Source organism: Chelonoidis abingdonii, chromosome 4 (genome assembly GCF_003597395.2).
Source record: "Chelonoidis abingdonii isolate Lonesome George chromosome 4, CheloAbing_2.0, whole genome shotgun sequence".
Classification (NCBI taxonomy): domain Eukaryota; kingdom Metazoa; phylum Chordata; order Testudines; family Testudinidae; genus Chelonoidis; species Chelonoidis abingdonii.
In genome coordinates this window covers 125,906,222-125,923,352 of record NC_133772.1, presented here as the reverse complement: position 1 = coordinate 125,923,352, position 17,131 = coordinate 125,906,222, and the positions used below count along the sequence as shown (strand labels likewise).

Genomic DNA, 17,131 nt, shown 5'->3' with positions numbered 1-17,131 from the left:
TTAAGATTTAATTCCTAGGAAGCCATACTGTCTTTCTGATTAAATGTTGTTGCTCTAAGAGTCTCTGAAAAGATTTTTTTATTGTTGTTTATTCTGGTTGAACACTGTAATCCTTCTGATTCTTTTTAAACATGTTTTTAGAGTTCCACTTGCATCCTTTTGGATTTTTTTTTTTTACGTAGCATTATAAAATTCATTAAAAGTAATTCAAACAGTTATGTACAGAACTGATTTCTTAGACATTTCTTTCTTTGATTACTTTGATAGGTACTTAGAAAATTTCGAGCACATGAGACCAACTTGCTTATTGCTACAAGTATTGTTGAAGAGGGTGTTGACATACCAAAATGCAATTTGGTGGTTCGTTTTGATTTGCCCACAGAATATCGTTCCTATGTACAATCCAAAGGAAGAGCCAGGGCACCAATCTCAAATTACATCATGTTAGCAGACACAGACAAAATCAAAAGTTTTGAAGAAGATCTTAAAACCTACAAAGCAATTGAAAAGGTATATATCCAAAGGAACATACTTCTTGGTTAGCAGTGTAGTAAAAAAAAAAAATAGCCTGTTCTCATCACATTCTGTTCTTAAAATGTTAAGATCCTCAGAAACAAATGCTCGAAGTCCGTTGATGCTAGTGAAACTGAAACTGAACCCATCGTGGATGATGATGATATCTTTCCACCCTATGTGTTGAGGCCAGATGATAGCAGTCCAAGAGTTACAATTAACACTGCAATTGGACACATCAATAGGTATGAGGCAAATTCACTTTTTTCCTTACACTTTGACATCTTCAGATACTGAAGTTCCCCACTGACCCTCACAACAGGGCAGCATAAGGCATGGCACTGCAAACTTCCCCATAACGCAATACCAACATGTTTCAACTCTGTTCTCAGTGAGATCACCTCAAGTTAGAGAGGGCAGGCCTGTTGTCAGATCCATTCAGTCCTTGTCTGAGACTGCCGACAAGGATACCAGTTCTGATGGTTGGATTAGTGATGTGGATTCCCTTTCTACTAGGAATGTGAATATAACATGACTGATGTGTACTCCCATTGCTTAATGCATTGCTGGATGTACTGAGTTACTATGATGATATGGGCTGTATAAAAACCTTAGTAAAATAGAGACCACCAGCACATTTAATGAAGTCCAGCATTCAGTCATCAAATGGGTAGAGATGTAGTTCCTTTTGATAAGGCCAAATTTAAAGAAGTGCTATAGTTGAGAGAGACCACATAAAACCCCCTCGCTCACATTTCTGATAGTTTATGATCTGCTGTTTTATTTTAAAAAGGGTATTGGATGATGCCGTTAAATCATTTTACTTTACTAAATATTAATTGTGGGAAATTCAAGAAATAGGCAGAACTAAAATCTTCCATACTTCCTGCATTAGTAATTTGAGAGTCCCTGTAAGCTGTACATCGGATCTTGCTTTTGGATTTAGAAAGATCGGCTTTCTAAAATCTATTTCAAATTAGGTACTGCGCAAGATTACCAAGCGATCCATTTACTCATCTGGCTCCTAAGTGTAAAACCCAAGAACTACCTGATAATACATTTTATTCAACTCTCTACCTGCCAATCAACTCACCTCTTCGAGCCTCTATTGTTGTAAGTACTTAGTATGGGGATGGAAATAAGTTAATTATATATGTATATATGCGTGAATGAGTTTTCCATTGGCATTAATTTATAGCCAGTATATATGCTGCTTTGTTTTGCTGTAACACACTCTGTAACTACTTGCAGACCACATCAGCTTCTTTTGTTTATAGTCTGTTTTCTCAGCAACTTCCTTTCATTGTACATCCGAAACACTTTTGCTGCTTTTCCTGCAGCCTCATCTTCATACACGTTGGTTTATTTGAGTTGTGGGATGTGCTTCAGATATATATTTCTGCACCTTGCAGAGGCAGAATAAGAGTTAATAATGTTTTAAAAAACAGTAACTCCTTTGTGATGAGTTTTAATGTCTCTTTTGAGTTTATGAAACTATTATAATGTTTATGTTAAGTTCTGACCATTTAAATATATTTGTAAACTATGTACTGTTAAAGATAGATTTTAAGATATTTTGTGAAATATTTTGTAGGGTCCTCCAATGAGTTGTGCAAGACTGGCTGAGAGAGTGGTAGCTCTTATTTGCTGTGAAAAACTTCACAAAATTGGTAAGAGTCTTTGAAAACAAGGATCTCTTTGGTTAATGAAAAAAATCTTTATATTGAGGCATTTGGAAAGTTGTAGGTAAAGACTTCTGTCATATATAATATGGTAGTGGAGTTCATGGTTTAACGCCCATTGTGCAATGTTTTGTGATGTGATCATATAAGGAAATAATTTAACATGCATCCCTGTAGAGGTATAGAGTTTAAGGTTGTCAAGGGAATCTCACCACTGAATTTCTGTGGTTTTTAAAATGGTAAATTCAATATCAATTGCAGTAACATAAATTTTGACATGGAATATGGTTTTTATATAGGAAAAAATTTCAGTGTCAGCTAGCAAATCACATTTCAGAGTTCTGGTGTAATTTGAGGGCTATATTTCTTAGCCATGAGATAACCATAGAATATTATTTTCTAAAAGTTCATTATAAAGCTTTTGTTATGTACAATCCAAAATTCAATGCTTTAAATGGCAGCGTCTCTAGTTAACTACAAAATATTTATGAGAACTCTAATTTCTTCAAATGCTGGTCCCTGTGTGTGTTCCATGTGTAAGTATGCATTTGCACCATACACCTGAATCCAGAAAGATCTTGCAAGTAATGTCCATTGATCTGCCTCCAAGCCCAAGTTCCCTTTGGGCTGTGCACCAGGGATATAAGGGGAGGTGTGGACTGACTCCTCCAGTTCCTTTGTACCACCGCAGTTGGAATCGTCCAATGTCTGGAGCTATTCTCACATCGTTTGTCTTCATCTTGTAAACATAATTGTATATGCTTTAAGTGGTTTTATAGTTTTTGTATTGGTAGTGTAGTTTAGTTCCTTATGTGGTAGGGAACCCTCTCTGTTTCCCCTTTTGGGAGTAGGACTATGCCAGAATTTCAGGATTCAAAAACTCTCCATCCTGCTCTTGCTCTTTCTTGGGCAGTTATGACCACCTAAGTTCCCTCTTGGCTGCGTAGTGGGGCAGCCTGAAACCCCTCATCCCCCCCCCCCGAGCCCTCACCCCCTACACACACCCCAAACCCCTCATGCCTAGCCCCACCCCAGAGCCCCCACCCAGCCAGAGTCCTCACCCTCCTGCACCACAACCCATTGCCACAGCCCTGTAAAAGCTTCCATGATACCGGTACCAACATTGATGCTGACCACAGCCTTAAAGAGTCGAAGTTCCATCAGCTGCCAGTACTGATGAGCACCAGATGGGATCCTCTCTCCCCAGCTCTGTACCAACCCGGTCCTGAAAGCACCCATCAACAAACTGTCTGTCACGGCACCGGATCCAACAGAACTGACAACCAGGACTGTTTGTACTCCAGAATGGACTGAGACATACACTACACCAGAGGAAATCTTCATCCTCCTGGACTTGCAATTTCTTCTATTTTTTGGCCTCGTCCTTCTGAGGCCCATATTGACCCCAGAAGAGGACACCACTTCAAGGAGGAGGAGTCATTCCCCCTATTCCATCCGTAAGCCAGAGTTTTCTTCCACTGGGTCTTGGACCTGTCCTCTGCGCAAACAGGGTTACCCTCCAAGAGAGCACTGGGTACCCACTGTCCTGAGATTCATCCCAGGCAGCCTTCAACCCTTCATACTGGCCCTGTCGGCATCCATAGGACCCTTATGCATGACATACCGAATCCATGCACTCAACCAGAGAGTCTCACCATCCTTCTCCTACTGGATAACAGCAGCCAGTTCTGCAGGAATATGTGGAAGAGGAAGATGATGAACTGGATCCTCTGGTACTAGCAGTGCCAATAGGCATATCATCTTCCCCACCTGATGAAGTAGTTGCCCGGTCTTTGCTCTCACCCAGTAAACCTAGGCAATACCAAGCACTGTTGCAGACATTGGCAGCAGACCTTCAGATTCCGTTAGAGGAAGTTCAAGATATGCAGCACAAACTCTTGAACATCTGGCAGCTGACTGGATCCAATTGGGTAGCACCCCTGTGAATAAGGCAATTATGGAGGCCAGCTAAAGTGGTATGATGTACACTGACAACTTGTACCCCTACTCCTAAGAGGAAGAATTCTTGTTCACCAGCTCTACCCTTAACTCCCTAGTAGTGCAAGCAGCCATGGAAAGATCCAGGCAGCGACTCCCAGGAACTACCCATACTTACAAGGGAGCTCAACACCTTGACCTTCAGAGAAGGAAGGTATTCACATCCATCAGCCTTCAGTTGAGAATTTCTAACTACCAGGTCCTTTTATGAACTATGCAATGTTACTGGAGTTCAAAGATAAAACTCCTCCAGGAGGAGAGGACTCAATTCCAGACCCTTTTTGAGGAAGGTAGACTTGTGGCAAAACCTCTCTGTAAGCTGCAGTGGAAGCAGCTGATACCACATCAAGAACTATGGCAACCACAATAGTAATGTGCCAGGAGTCATGGCTCCACTCTTCAGGGTTCCCAAGAGAGATTCAGAACACCACCAAGGAGTTGCCTTGTAATGAAACTAAGCTCTTTAACGAGAAGACAGACAAGTCTTTGCACTTGTTAAAAAACTGCAGGTCAACCCACTGTTCGCGAGGCATTAATTCTCTGGGCCTGAAGAGGAAACATCATAAATGATCATATAAGCCAACGCCTTTTTCCTTAGCCTTTTTTTCACCAATGACCCTACAAAACTGTGCAACAAGCAACAAGTTACAGAAATCAAGTTACACAGTCTTCTCCATATCAGTGATAGCTACCCAACCTCAGCCACCAGCTAAACTATAGAGTGAGTGCCACCTCAGCGTATTTCCTAATAGAAAGGGAGGCTGGAGGGATTCTTGACCTACATCAGCTAATACCTTTATTTACACATTAAAATTCTGCCACTGGTTACATTGGCATCAGTAACTCCTTCCCTGAAAAAAGACACATGTTCACAGCTGTCCACATACAAGATGTTTGCTTTCATGTGAACATCCACCTATCCCGCAGAAGGTTCCTCATATTTCTGGTAGGTCAGGAACAGTGTGAGTACAGGGAACTCCTGCACAATCTGGCAACAGCACCCAGGGTACTTACAAGTTTCCTCAATGGTGGGAGCACAGATGAGATGAAACAGCTACACCACCTTCCTGTACTTAAATGACTAGCTTCGAACAAATAGATAATGCCTAAGAGCTCTGTTGGCAATCTTGTCATTACTCCTCTCAGATGTCGAATGGTCCGGTTGTGTCTTTCTGTGTTAGGCCAAATAGGCTATTATACCTATGTAATACCTTTTACCAGGCATCTCCATTATCTACAAGTCAGATAATTATCTGGCTCCTGTCAGCATATACATCAGTCAGGCACACCATGAACTCTGTAGTGACAATTGCTGTCATGGTCAGAGATTCACTCATCCGGTGGACAAACTTGGGACATGTATATGTTGGAGTCCATTTCCTAGCTCCCATAGCCGACATGACAATAATCGCATTCACATGCCTTGTGAGCTGGGGATCCCTGTGCACGGACATCTCAGAAAGCCAGTATGCATATCAGTCTCCTAGAACTAAGAGCAGTCTGGTGGGTCTGCAATGCATTCCTTCCATTTATACAACCCTAACATTTCTGGATAAAGAAGGACCTTCTAACTCAAGAAAGCAGCAAGGTCAGGCATCCCAACCCAGATTCTCTTCATCTCACAGCTTGGTATTTGGATAGTTTTCAAACCCAAAGCATTCATGTTTGGCAGTTGAACTATTCTGAATAATAGCAGAAAAGATTCCATCAGAAGATGTTACCTAGCCACAGATAGGCATTTCTATATCTAGGCACAACAGATTCAGTATTATCAGAGTCAGCGGGTATTCCTGCTATTTTAAGACATTCAGTCTCTATATTAGCTTGCTGTGGCCTCATCTGGCAGCATCAGTGCATGCCATCCTCTTGATTGATAGCTACTCTTTACTCATTTGGTATGAACCAGATTCCTAAAAGGTTTGACCAGGATGGATCCACCAGTAATGAAGCTAGTGCCACAGTAGGACATCAGTCTTGTACTTTCAACAGTTACTAGGCCACCTATAGAACCATTGGCCATCTGCTTAATGTCTTACCTGTCAAGGACGGTCGCCTTCCTGGTTGCCATTACGTTGGTCAGAAGGGTGAATGAGCTGGGGACTCTTATGGCTGACCCACTCTACGCTACATTTCACAAAGATACAGTATCCTTTCTCCTTCATCCGAATTCTACATAAACTAATAGATTCACTTACCAGTATTCTTCCCAAAGTCTCATGCCTCGAGAAACGACAGGAGACTTCTTTCTCTTGAGCTCAGATGAGTACTGGTGTGCTATATCCAAAGAATGAAACCTTTTAGGAAATCTCCTAGACTGTTTGTTGTTGTTGCTTGACCTCATGCTTGTTCTGCTGTATCTTCTCCGAGACTCTAGTGGTATGTCTACACTGTAATTAAAAACCCACATCTGGCTTATGCTAGCTGACTCGGGCTCATGGGCCTCAAGATAAGGAGCTGTTTAATTGTGGCGTAGGCTTCTAGGCTCAGGCTAGAGCCTGAGCTGTAGAACCCTTCAAGGTGAGAGGTAGCCAGAGCCCAAATGTCTATTCCACAATTAAACTGCCCTGTGAGCCTTAGTCAACTGGCACAGGCCAGCCATGGGTGTCTAAATGCAGTACAGCCATACCTTGCATGGATTTTTTTTTTCTTTTTTTTTAACAAGCGCATCTATTCCACTAGAGCACAGAAACCCTAAGTAGCTTCTCTCAGAGAAGACTCTCTACTGGACATTCAGGGTGGCAACCTGGAGTTCCAGTAATGCTTTCGCAAAACATTATATATTGGCCCAGGATTCTTCTGCTGACATAGCCTTTGGAGCTGCAGTCTGGCAAGCATATATATTGCCTGCATCCTCGCAGCCTCCTCCTCTTTGAATACTGTTTGTCAGCAATCGTGTGGAATACACATAGGGACCAGCACACAAAAAAGAAATGGAAATTACTTAACCTGTAACTGGATGTTTTACAAGACGCGTTCCTATCTGTATTCTACTCTATCCCCTCCTTCCTCCCGGCTTTGAATTACAACTGGATTTGTGGTAGAGAAAGAACTGGAGAGGCGTTTTTTAATAGTTATCTATGTTTATTGGAATTTTAAATACCCGGGGAAAATGAAATGAACTTTCTGGGAACTGATGGTTCACTAGGCAGTTTTAGTTTTAACTTCCTCTATTTTTGATTCTTAAATGGCTTAGAAAAAAAATTAGGCCTTATAGTCCTCCCATTTGTGTGCTTAGTCTGCACTTCCACTTATATCCCCAGTGTAGAGCACAAGGGAAACCAGGGTGCAGGCATGGACCAGTAGACACTATTTGCAAGATTTTTCTGGTCTCGGGCTCATGATGTGCATGTGTATCCACATGTGGAATACAGTCAGGGACCACACATCTCGAAGAACTTCCAGTTAAAAGTAATCTCCATTTCTAAAGAGGGCAAAGCAGATTTTCTCTGAGCCATAGAACATGGTCAAAAAATGAAAATCTAATGCTGACTTCAGCTGTATCTCTGCTAGTAAATATGTCATAAGTACATTTTTCTATTGTTTTTTTTTTTTAAATACACTATCCTAGAATATTACTAGAGGTGCTCTAAACCAGTACAGAAAGTCTGTACATATCCAAAGAAAAGGGAGTAAGAAATCCTGGGTAGTTGACATTACTGTGTGCAAATTAGTCCAATCAAGGGTATGTCTACACTGCAATAAAAAATTTGCAGCTGGCCCATGCCAGCTGACTCAGGCTCACAGGGCTTGCGCTAAGAGGCTGTTTAACTGTGGGTACGTTTACACTGTGAGATTATTCTGATTTTACATAAACTGGTTTTATAAAACAGGAGAGATTGACTCGGGGAGTCATTCCCAGTTTTGCTTTTGTGCCCCTGGCCGATCTCAGCCAGGGGCACTCATGATAGCAGCAGACAGTACAGAAGGACAGATAACCATCATCTTAGTGCCAATTTACACCGGCAGCAGATGGTACAGAACGACAGATAACCGTCTCTGCTATCATGCAAAAGCAAACGAATGCTGCTGTGTAGCCCTGGAGTATCACCTCTGTCCGCGGGATCAAGTACACATACGGTGACTGTTAAAAAAAAAAAAAAAAAAAAAAAAAAAAAAGCATGAGTGGCAAACCGATTGGGAGCCCATTCAGCTATGGCGTTCTGCCAGGGCAATCCAGGGAAAAAGGGCGCGAAATGATTGTCTGCTGTTGCTTTCCTGGAGGAAGGAAGGAATGACGACATTTACCCAGAACCACCCGCGACAATGATTTTTGCCCATCAGCCGGGCTCTCACCCAGAATTCTAAGGGCAGGGAGACTGCGGGAACTATGGGATAGCTACGGAATAGCTACCCACAGTGCAACGCTCCGGAAATCGATGCTAGCCTCGGACCATGGACGCACACTGCCGAATTAATGTGCTTAGTGTGGCCGCGTGCACTCGACTTTATACGATCTGTTTTATAAAACCGGTTTATGTAAAATCAGAATAATCTCATAGTGTAAACGTACCCACAGTTAAACAGCCTCTTAGCCCAAGCCCTGTGAGCCTGAGTCAGCCAGCATGGGCCAACTGCAAATTTTTTATTGCAGTGTAGACATACCCTCAATTCCATCTAACCTGTAAGATGCTAGTTATTTCATTGAATGAACACAGCTAAATCCATAATATTTGAAAAATTGGAATGTGATTATTCATACTACTATTCACCTGTAACTCATTAATAAAATTAGGTGAACTGGATGATCACTTGATGCCGGTTGGAAAAGAAACGGTTAAGTATGAGGAGGAACTTGATTTACATGATGAAGAAGAAACCAGTGTTCCAGGAAGACCAGGGTCTACAAAACGAAGGCAATGCTACCCTAAAGCTGTTAGTATCATTCATTGCTGTCCACATCTAAGATTTAATAGATTCTGTTATAGACTAGAAATAAGACAGACTTTCTAAGTTTAAGTCTCTAACTTGTCTGACAAAGAAGTGTTCTTCAAATGAAGGTTTTATTTTAATGTGTGTTTCAAACTTTTTAGCAGGATGGTCTTTACATTAAAAAATGTGTACTACTGACTTCTAGCTGCATGTCTGTCTCTCTCTATCAGAGAAAAGAGGGTAGGTACTAGCTGTCAAGGTAAATCTGTTCAGAGAAATGAAAAGTATTTTGCATGCTAGCTAGCAATTTTTTGTTTAAAAAAAATTAGCTAGTTGCATTTTATCGCATGTATAATTACTATGTATATTATAGCTTTCAAAGCTGTTTGAAAGAAACAAAAAGAAATTGTGACGTTTTGGATGAAGTTTCTTTTCTTATTTTGAAAAAAAATTGTCTAGTTGTCATATTCAGACAGTTTTTCTTCTGTACATCACAAAGATAGCTCTCTATCCCTGCTGGAGTCTTGAAAATCATGGACCAAATTCTGTTGTACCAGTGCAATTCTATTGAAGTCAGTGAAGTTTCACTAATGTAATTGAGTGGAAAACTTGTCCCAAAGAAACTAACAAGTGTCAGAAGAAGTTTGTAAAACTTCAGCATCCAGTTCAATATGTCAAAGTTCAGAAAGTAAAGAATTTCTATTTCTAAAGTCTGTGAAATGAAGTCATATGACTCAGACTGTTGTAGTGTTGTGGGGTATTTTGACTTGTGGACATTTTCCAGAGGCAGAACTTGCTGCTTTTTATTAATTTCAGATATTTACTTTTGATTTAAAGTTCTACCATTGAACATGGAACATCAAATTCTTTTGGTTTGAACCGTAAATTGGTAGAGATTATTTGTTTCAAATAGAGATTTATTATGGCATAGTGTTGGTATAAGTCACACTATTTCATAAACATGTTTATCACTTTACAGGAGTATTCGTCTTTTAGATTTGTTTAACATAATATATAATAGGACAACTAATGCAGAGTTGATCTGTCACTTTGACAGGTTTGTTATAAGCTGCATTCATTATTCTTCATCATGGAAAGTTCCAAAGGTTCATTATGATGGGTCTTCAGCTTGCTTCCATGGATGTAGAACCAGCCCCGTCAGTCACTGGTAACAGAAGGCGGCCCCATTCCCTGAAATTCCTTCCAGAGGATTGATAATTAGTAGTACAGGATATATCCTTTCAACCAGTGTATTTTGTAGCTGCTCAGGAGGCCCATGGCAACCTCAATTAAAAACAGAGGCAAGAGACTGGAAAGGCAACCCAAAGGTTCTACCATATGCACCAGTCCAGATCCAACCTGGTGTCTGTCCCAGAAATAGACTTGGTGCACACACGTATCTCACTCCTCTCCATCAAGGACTTGGTGATCCCAGCTGAGGGAGATTTTTCTGCCAAAAAGACATCATGGATGGGAGAGTGGACTCCTTAATCAGAACAAGTTGCAAGGTGACTGTGGACATCCACAACCTCTGTGTACTTTGCAAGAGAAGTTTTGTGTCATCTTTCTGGAAAAATTCTTTATCAGCAGCCTTCAGTCACATCTAGGATATTCTGTTGCTCTCACCCAGAGCAGTGGGATACAATACAGTATCATGTAGGCATATGTAGCATCAATTGTAGAGAATATTTGTCCAGGTAAATCAGCTTCTGGCAATTCCCAAACACTCCAGTGGGAAGCTTTTTGGAAACCAATGAATAAGGTAGTCACAGACATCGGAAAAGTCTAGGGAAAACTTGGCCCTAGTCAGATATTATAGAAAGGAATATAGATAACATGAAATTTTCAGCCCCAGAGGTACAACAAAAGAGAGGACCTCTTCAGAAGCAGTCGATTGAACAATCCAGGGTAAATAGGGAAAACCTATTTTTTACAGCACTAAGAACTCATCAGTTTGAACCACTGGAAGAGGTATTGTCATATTTCCTTTCCATCAGAGTGTCCTTCCCAATATCTATTACCTCAACAAGGTGACTTTTTGCAATATGGATTATGCTTCAAAGGCTCAGTAAAATACCTGTCATTCTGAGATGATTTTTCAAACTGGCAAAAAGAAAACTCTGTTTTGTTTTATTTTTTTCATAGAAATCCAGAGTTTTTCGTGTGTTTTTGTCCCAACTCTTTACATCTGGAAAAGAAGCTTTAGCACACTTCAGATCTACAAGAAGCACTCAGCATTTTTTATGTAAAAGCCAGGAGGGTATCTAAAACACTTAGTTGTTTTTATTAATCCAGATGGATCATTTTTCACTCCTACAAAACAGTAAACCTTACTCGTATATCAAATCCCATTTCTTAAGACTAATGATGAGCACAGGAGCAAAGAAGTTATATCGTTTCTACAAGGAGAGCTGGAAGGCAGTCACATATGCATTTATGGTGACTGTGTTCACTGAAATCCACAGATTGGTCATCCAAACTTCAGCCAGTGTCATTTTAGGTGGAATTCTGTGGCCAGTGCCACAGCCAAGGAAAGATGGGGCGTAGATATAGTTTGCCTCATTTTTTGGCGTACATAAGTAAAGCGTGAACTTGCTTCTCATTTTGGAGGCATACTACTGAGAAAATCCTAGTGCAATGGGTCTTTGAATCTCAGCAGAATAAAGAATGGGAAGACTTATCCTACCTTTATATAAAAGCAACCTTTATTTGAGAAATAAGGTCCATAGAGCATGGACACAAAGGGCTCATCCAGAGATGGATAGACATGGAAAATGGCATTCAAAGCTTTCATTTTATTCATAGAGAAGATTATTCTGGTGCTCTGCAGTAGGGGAGACTTTTGTTTTTCAATATAGAACATAATTGTTAATTTAGGAAAGTAATACTTGTCTCAGCTAGCAGGAATTTCAGGGCATGAGGCATTCTCCTACTGACTAATGACTGAAGTCTGGTTTTGACCCAAACCTGCAAGTAGGCTGAAGACCAGTTATAATGGGTCTTGTTAAAAAAAATAAAAAAAAAAAGTGGGGGTGGGAATTCAGGTTAGTTTGGGTGAATTTTCTTATTCTGCCTTTTAGAAACATATCTCCAAAGGTTTTAATAAAGTATTATAATTTTGTTTCATACCAGTCTCAACAGATCTTATGAAATATTTGTTCTAGGAATGAGAATTCAAGTGAAATTTGCTGAAATAGTCATATTAATGTATTTTTCTCTCTTTGATTGTAGATTCCAGAATGTTTGAGAGATAGTTACCCCAAACCTGATCATCCCTGTTATCTGTATGTAATAGGAATGGTGTTAACTACCCCTTTGCCTGACGAGCTCAACTTTAGGAGGCGAAAGCTGTATCCTCCTGAGGATACAACACGATGCTTTGGAATACTGACAGCCAAACCTATACCTCAGGTAATTAATCTGACTTTCTCTTACCCATCTGTGCCTGACAATCCTACTACTATTCATGACTCAAAGCACTGAGGCAGGCCAGAGACCAGAGCGCACATGTCAATTCTGCCTTCCTGGAGCAATCTTGAAAACTGGATCTCCAGTTATCATAGAGTATTGTATATAGTTATTTCCATAGTTTAACTTCTTCCTATCAAACATTTCTCATTGTAATTTTATATGCTCTGATTGAGAGTGCCAAATTCTTCTCCTAAGGTAGGACATTTCTGACTAGCCTCATCTGAGCTGAACATGGGAAATAAGGCTAAGCACAGGCTGAGAAAATATACCTCTTTCTGTGTTTTTTCCCAATCATCCATTGATAGGGGTTCTGTGCTTATGTTGTGCTCAGAACAAATCATATTCTGTTACCTGTTCAGAGGGCTTGTCCGCACCGTACCAACCTTGGTCCTACACTCAGCAGTATCACCAGCACTCTGCAGCTCCTTCAGCACCTCTATAATAGCAGGACTCTGTGGCATCACAGTGCAGGGGTAATGGACGCTTTTAGAGCTCTGCTGCTCCCTCACTGTAGCGTCCACCTAGCATTCCTGGGATGCCTGTCCCACATTCATCAGCTCCCTCACTCCCAGAAGTCTGCATCTGACTATTGGTAAAGGTAATAACCTCTCCCTCCCCATAAATCATCCCATAGATTTTGTGTTTTATAGGGACAGAAGCCCCATTACACATCTTCTTTCTCAGCACACTCCTCCCCCAATGCTGTTCAGACCCTTTGGGCCACTCATTTATATTTCTATGCCCTTCTGGGCACAGAATCTTATCAGTCAGCCTCTAGGAAACTATGTAATTCCAATTACACAAAGAGCAAGCACTAGTGAATCTGCTCATGCACAGCATCACCACCGAGCCCGTTTCTAGCAATCATTCTCCACACCTGCCTCCTATAAAATTGGCTGACAAGTTGAGAAACAAGTAAAATCCTTCATGCTAGTTCTTCGTAACACAAGGAAAGGGATGATTGCATTGTTTTTTATTCAGATTCTGATCAATCCTGAAAGAAACAGTTAAGGATCAAATCCAAAAGAAAATATCCTTCACCTAGTCTCTCTTCACAGGAGAGAATGAAATCCTCAGTGAAGACGTGAGGATAGCATGCCCTTGTTGTTGGTAAGAAAATGCAGGGCAATTAAGAAAAACTCTAGAGAGAAGCCAAAGTTTAAAAAGGAAACTTTATCAAGTAGTCCCTGCTCTCTAAAAAAGGGTCATTTTCTAGGTCAGAGAGAACTTAAACTTTTCTGAACAGTGAAACTGTGTCAAAATGATGGCTTCCACTGGCATTTCTGTATGTGTAAATTAATATTCATTAACACCTAAATCCTGACAAAAACATTAATCACTGCTGTAGGGACAGTCCTATTCTGGAAGAAGTATGTGTGGTATTTTCTAAGACATCTTTCAGTATATACTTTTTGTTATCTTTTGTTTTCTCGTTATGTACTTAGATTCCTCACTTTCCTGTGTACACACGTTCTGGAGAGGTTACTATATCTATTGAGCTAAAGAAGTCTGGTTTTATGTTGTCTTTACAAATGCTTGAGCTGATCACAAGACTTCACCAGTACATTTTCTCTCATATTCTTCGGCTTGAGAAACCTGCACTAGAGTTCAGACCTACAGAAGCTGATTCAGCCTATTGTGTTCTACCTCTTAATGTTGGTAAGGATTGAGTTTCTTTAAACATTCCCTTTAGTTTACTTTATAACAAACTAGTTACTTTAGGATTTTGTCAGCCTTCAGAGTTATCATATTTCATATATCATTTAATATAGTAACAGCAGAAATATATTAGTATGCAGGTTGGTTTCTGTTACCTTTCCCCACTTCTTTGAAATTCTAAGTGTGCTTGAAATTAGCTCAAATCATCTTTTAACAGTATGTTTTCAGGTGAACCAGGAAGAATCTAAAACTATCTAGGTGTGCTGTTATAAGTGCAAGGTTTCCCTCAAGATTTTAGGGAAGAGGGGAGGCAAAGAGTATACTGAAAGCAAATAATCTTTGCAAGTTAAAAATAATGCAGCTTCCAGTTTGGGAAACCCAACAGAATAAATGAAATATGTCTCTTCTTTTTAAGTTGATGACTCCAGCACTTTGGACATTGACTTTAAGTTCATGGAAGATATTGAAAAATCTGAAGCACGTACAGGCATTCCCAGTACAAAGTACACAAAAGAAACTCCATTTATTTTCAAATTAGAAGATTATCAGGATGCAGTTATCATTCCAAGGTGAGGATTGGATTGTATCATCTATGACATTTAGTGAGTAGAAAATGTATCTGTATAAATATTTGCCATATAAGTGATGTAACTTATGTATTGGAGCAAAGCAATAGCCTGTACTTAGCATACACAGTAAACCTGATGACAGATTACATTATTTAATAATAGAGTCATTTTGATGACAAGTTTGTGGCATGATTCATACAGAAATATAATACTGGGATTTTAATGTATGGTCACACACAATCTGTTACATCCCCATAAAGAACAGTGCAAGTCACCATCTAACTTTCACACTATTCTGCCAAAAGCTGTGACTCTGCCAGCAGCTAGTTTACTGGAACTATTTTAAATTGGGGAGACTGGTGGTGATCCTGTCTCTAGTTACATCTCCTTGATGCTGAAGTCTTGCCAGAGCAGTCCCAAAGACAGTGAAGAATGACCCTATCAGTGCAGCTCCATCAGCAGTATCAGTGATGGGAATGATGGCGGAGACAAGCTACTAGTGGGCCACCAGTGTTTTAACCACGCGTCATCTAAGAATGGCTTAATGGCATGGGGGAGGTCCTAAACTGGCATAAATATCATAGTTGCATTGACTTCAGTGAAACGATGACATTTGATCCCAGCTGGGGATTTGCCCCATTGTGGTTAAAGCACAGTGGATGGTCTTCATTAGCACCCCTCTGTTGCTACCCCCCAGTGGAACTGCATTGGTGGTAGTAACAATGGGAGACATAAGAGTTCAGGATGGGGAGACTTGAATTACACTCCTAGTGAGAATTATTTATTGCCAGCTGGTAATGGCTAGGCAAGGTGGGGTGGACAGGATGGACTACTGACATAATTGAATATTCTGTCTCGTTTGTTTGTATCTTAAAAGAGAGAACCTCTTAAAACCTGCAAAGAGTGCATGTATTCAATCTACATAAACACAGTTACCCTTGTTATAACTATGTGTTTGTACAGTGCCCAGAACATTAGAGTACACATAATAAGTATTCAAGGCTGATAAGATAAATGAGTTTCCTGAAGGCTGCTTTAAGTTAAGCATCCACTGTTTTCTAGAATTTTGAAAAAAATAAAAAATCAAATGGTCATGGAAAGTAAGAGTCTTGGTTGCGACTTTGGAATAAGGTTGAAAAGATTAAATACATTATTAGAGATTTTACTTCATTTAGAGAAGTCTACTCAGATATGTAAATATTTAGATAGGAATTGAAAATGACAGACACATCAGAAACTAAGACCAAAATGCCAAAAAATAAATATGCAAATCTCATAGTTAAGAATATATCTTGCTAGCTATCACAATTTGTGCAAAATGGCATGTGAACATCTCGTTTATACTTGCTTTAAAGGGCAGTACTAAACCTCTGGAGTATTCCAGTGCTAGAAAATGGATATTTGAAACTTTTTCTTCTTTTGTAAGAAGGAAGAGATTGTAAATGGGTTGAGAACCAGGCTGAGATGCCAAGTGTAGTATTGATATAAGTTTGTATCATTCTGGCTTCTGTGGAACATTCACCTACCCTATGGGACAAACATCCTCCCATCTTTCTTCAAGGGATTTTTTAATTTTGCATTTAGCTTGTGTTGTTTTTGGTTTGTCTTAGGGATTTTTTTTATTTATTTGAAATAACAGCTTGTTGAAATAACAAAAAAATTCTTTTTATTTAATCATTCTAAAATTGTGTGATAGGACCAACTTTTTTATAGAAAAGTTTAAACATATTTAAGAGCTTCTGACAAATTAAAAATGTTGGGACTAAATTTCTATATTGGTTAACAAAAATATTTATCATTTGTAAAATAAGTACTCAGATTGAAGCAGACAGTCTAAAGTATATATTTATTTCATTATACATAGCCCTTTTAAAATTTATACTTAATTTTATTAAAATTAGGTGTTCTGGGTTCCTGTCTCTTCACAGAAAATAATTGTATAGGGTAATTAATTTTTTTCTACTCTAGTGTATATAAGGGTACATCTACACTACAGGATTATTCCGATTTTACATAAACCGGTTTTGTAAAACAGATCGTATAAAGTCGAGTGCACGCGGCCACACAAAGCACAATAATTCGGTGATGTGCGTCCATGTACCGAGGCTAGCGTCGATTTCTGGAGCGTTGCACTGTGGGTAGCTATCCCCTGGCTATCCCCTAGTTCCCGTAGTCTCCCCCGCCCATTGGAATTCTGGATTAAGATCCCAATGCATGATGGTGCAGAAACAGTGTCGCGGGTGATTCTGGGTAAATGTCGTCACTCATTCCTTCCTCCGTGAAAGCAACAGCAGACAATCATTTTGCGCCCTTTTTCCCTGGATTGCCCTGGCAAAGGCCATAGCATGGCAACCATGGAGCCCGTTTTGC

General features: G+C 39.9%; 1 protein-coding gene across 12 annotated transcripts in view; it reads left to right on the top strand.

Annotated features, from left to right (window-relative positions):
- DICER1 (dicer 1, ribonuclease III) overlaps positions 1-17,131 on the top strand; it is a 105,094-nt gene that overhangs the window by 61,448 nt on the left and 26,515 nt on the right. For 11 of the 12 annotated variants that reach the window (XM_032772060.2, XM_032772056.2, XM_075065662.1 and 8 more), the window contains 8 exons: positions 268-510; positions 604-758; positions 1,494-1,626; positions 2,108-2,183; positions 8,926-9,065; positions 12,294-12,473; positions 13,979-14,192; positions 14,608-14,761. In XM_032772060.2, the coding sequence (XP_032627951.1) occupies positions 268-510; positions 604-758; positions 1,494-1,626; positions 2,108-2,183; positions 8,926-9,065; positions 12,294-12,473; positions 13,979-14,192; positions 14,608-14,761 (1,295 nt within the window). Of the gene's footprint in view, positions 1-267; positions 511-603; positions 759-1,493; positions 1,627-2,107; positions 2,184-8,925; positions 9,066-12,293; positions 12,474-13,978; positions 14,193-14,607; positions 14,762-17,131 lie in introns of those variants that run through there. The other variant, XM_075065663.1, reaches the window with a different exon arrangement.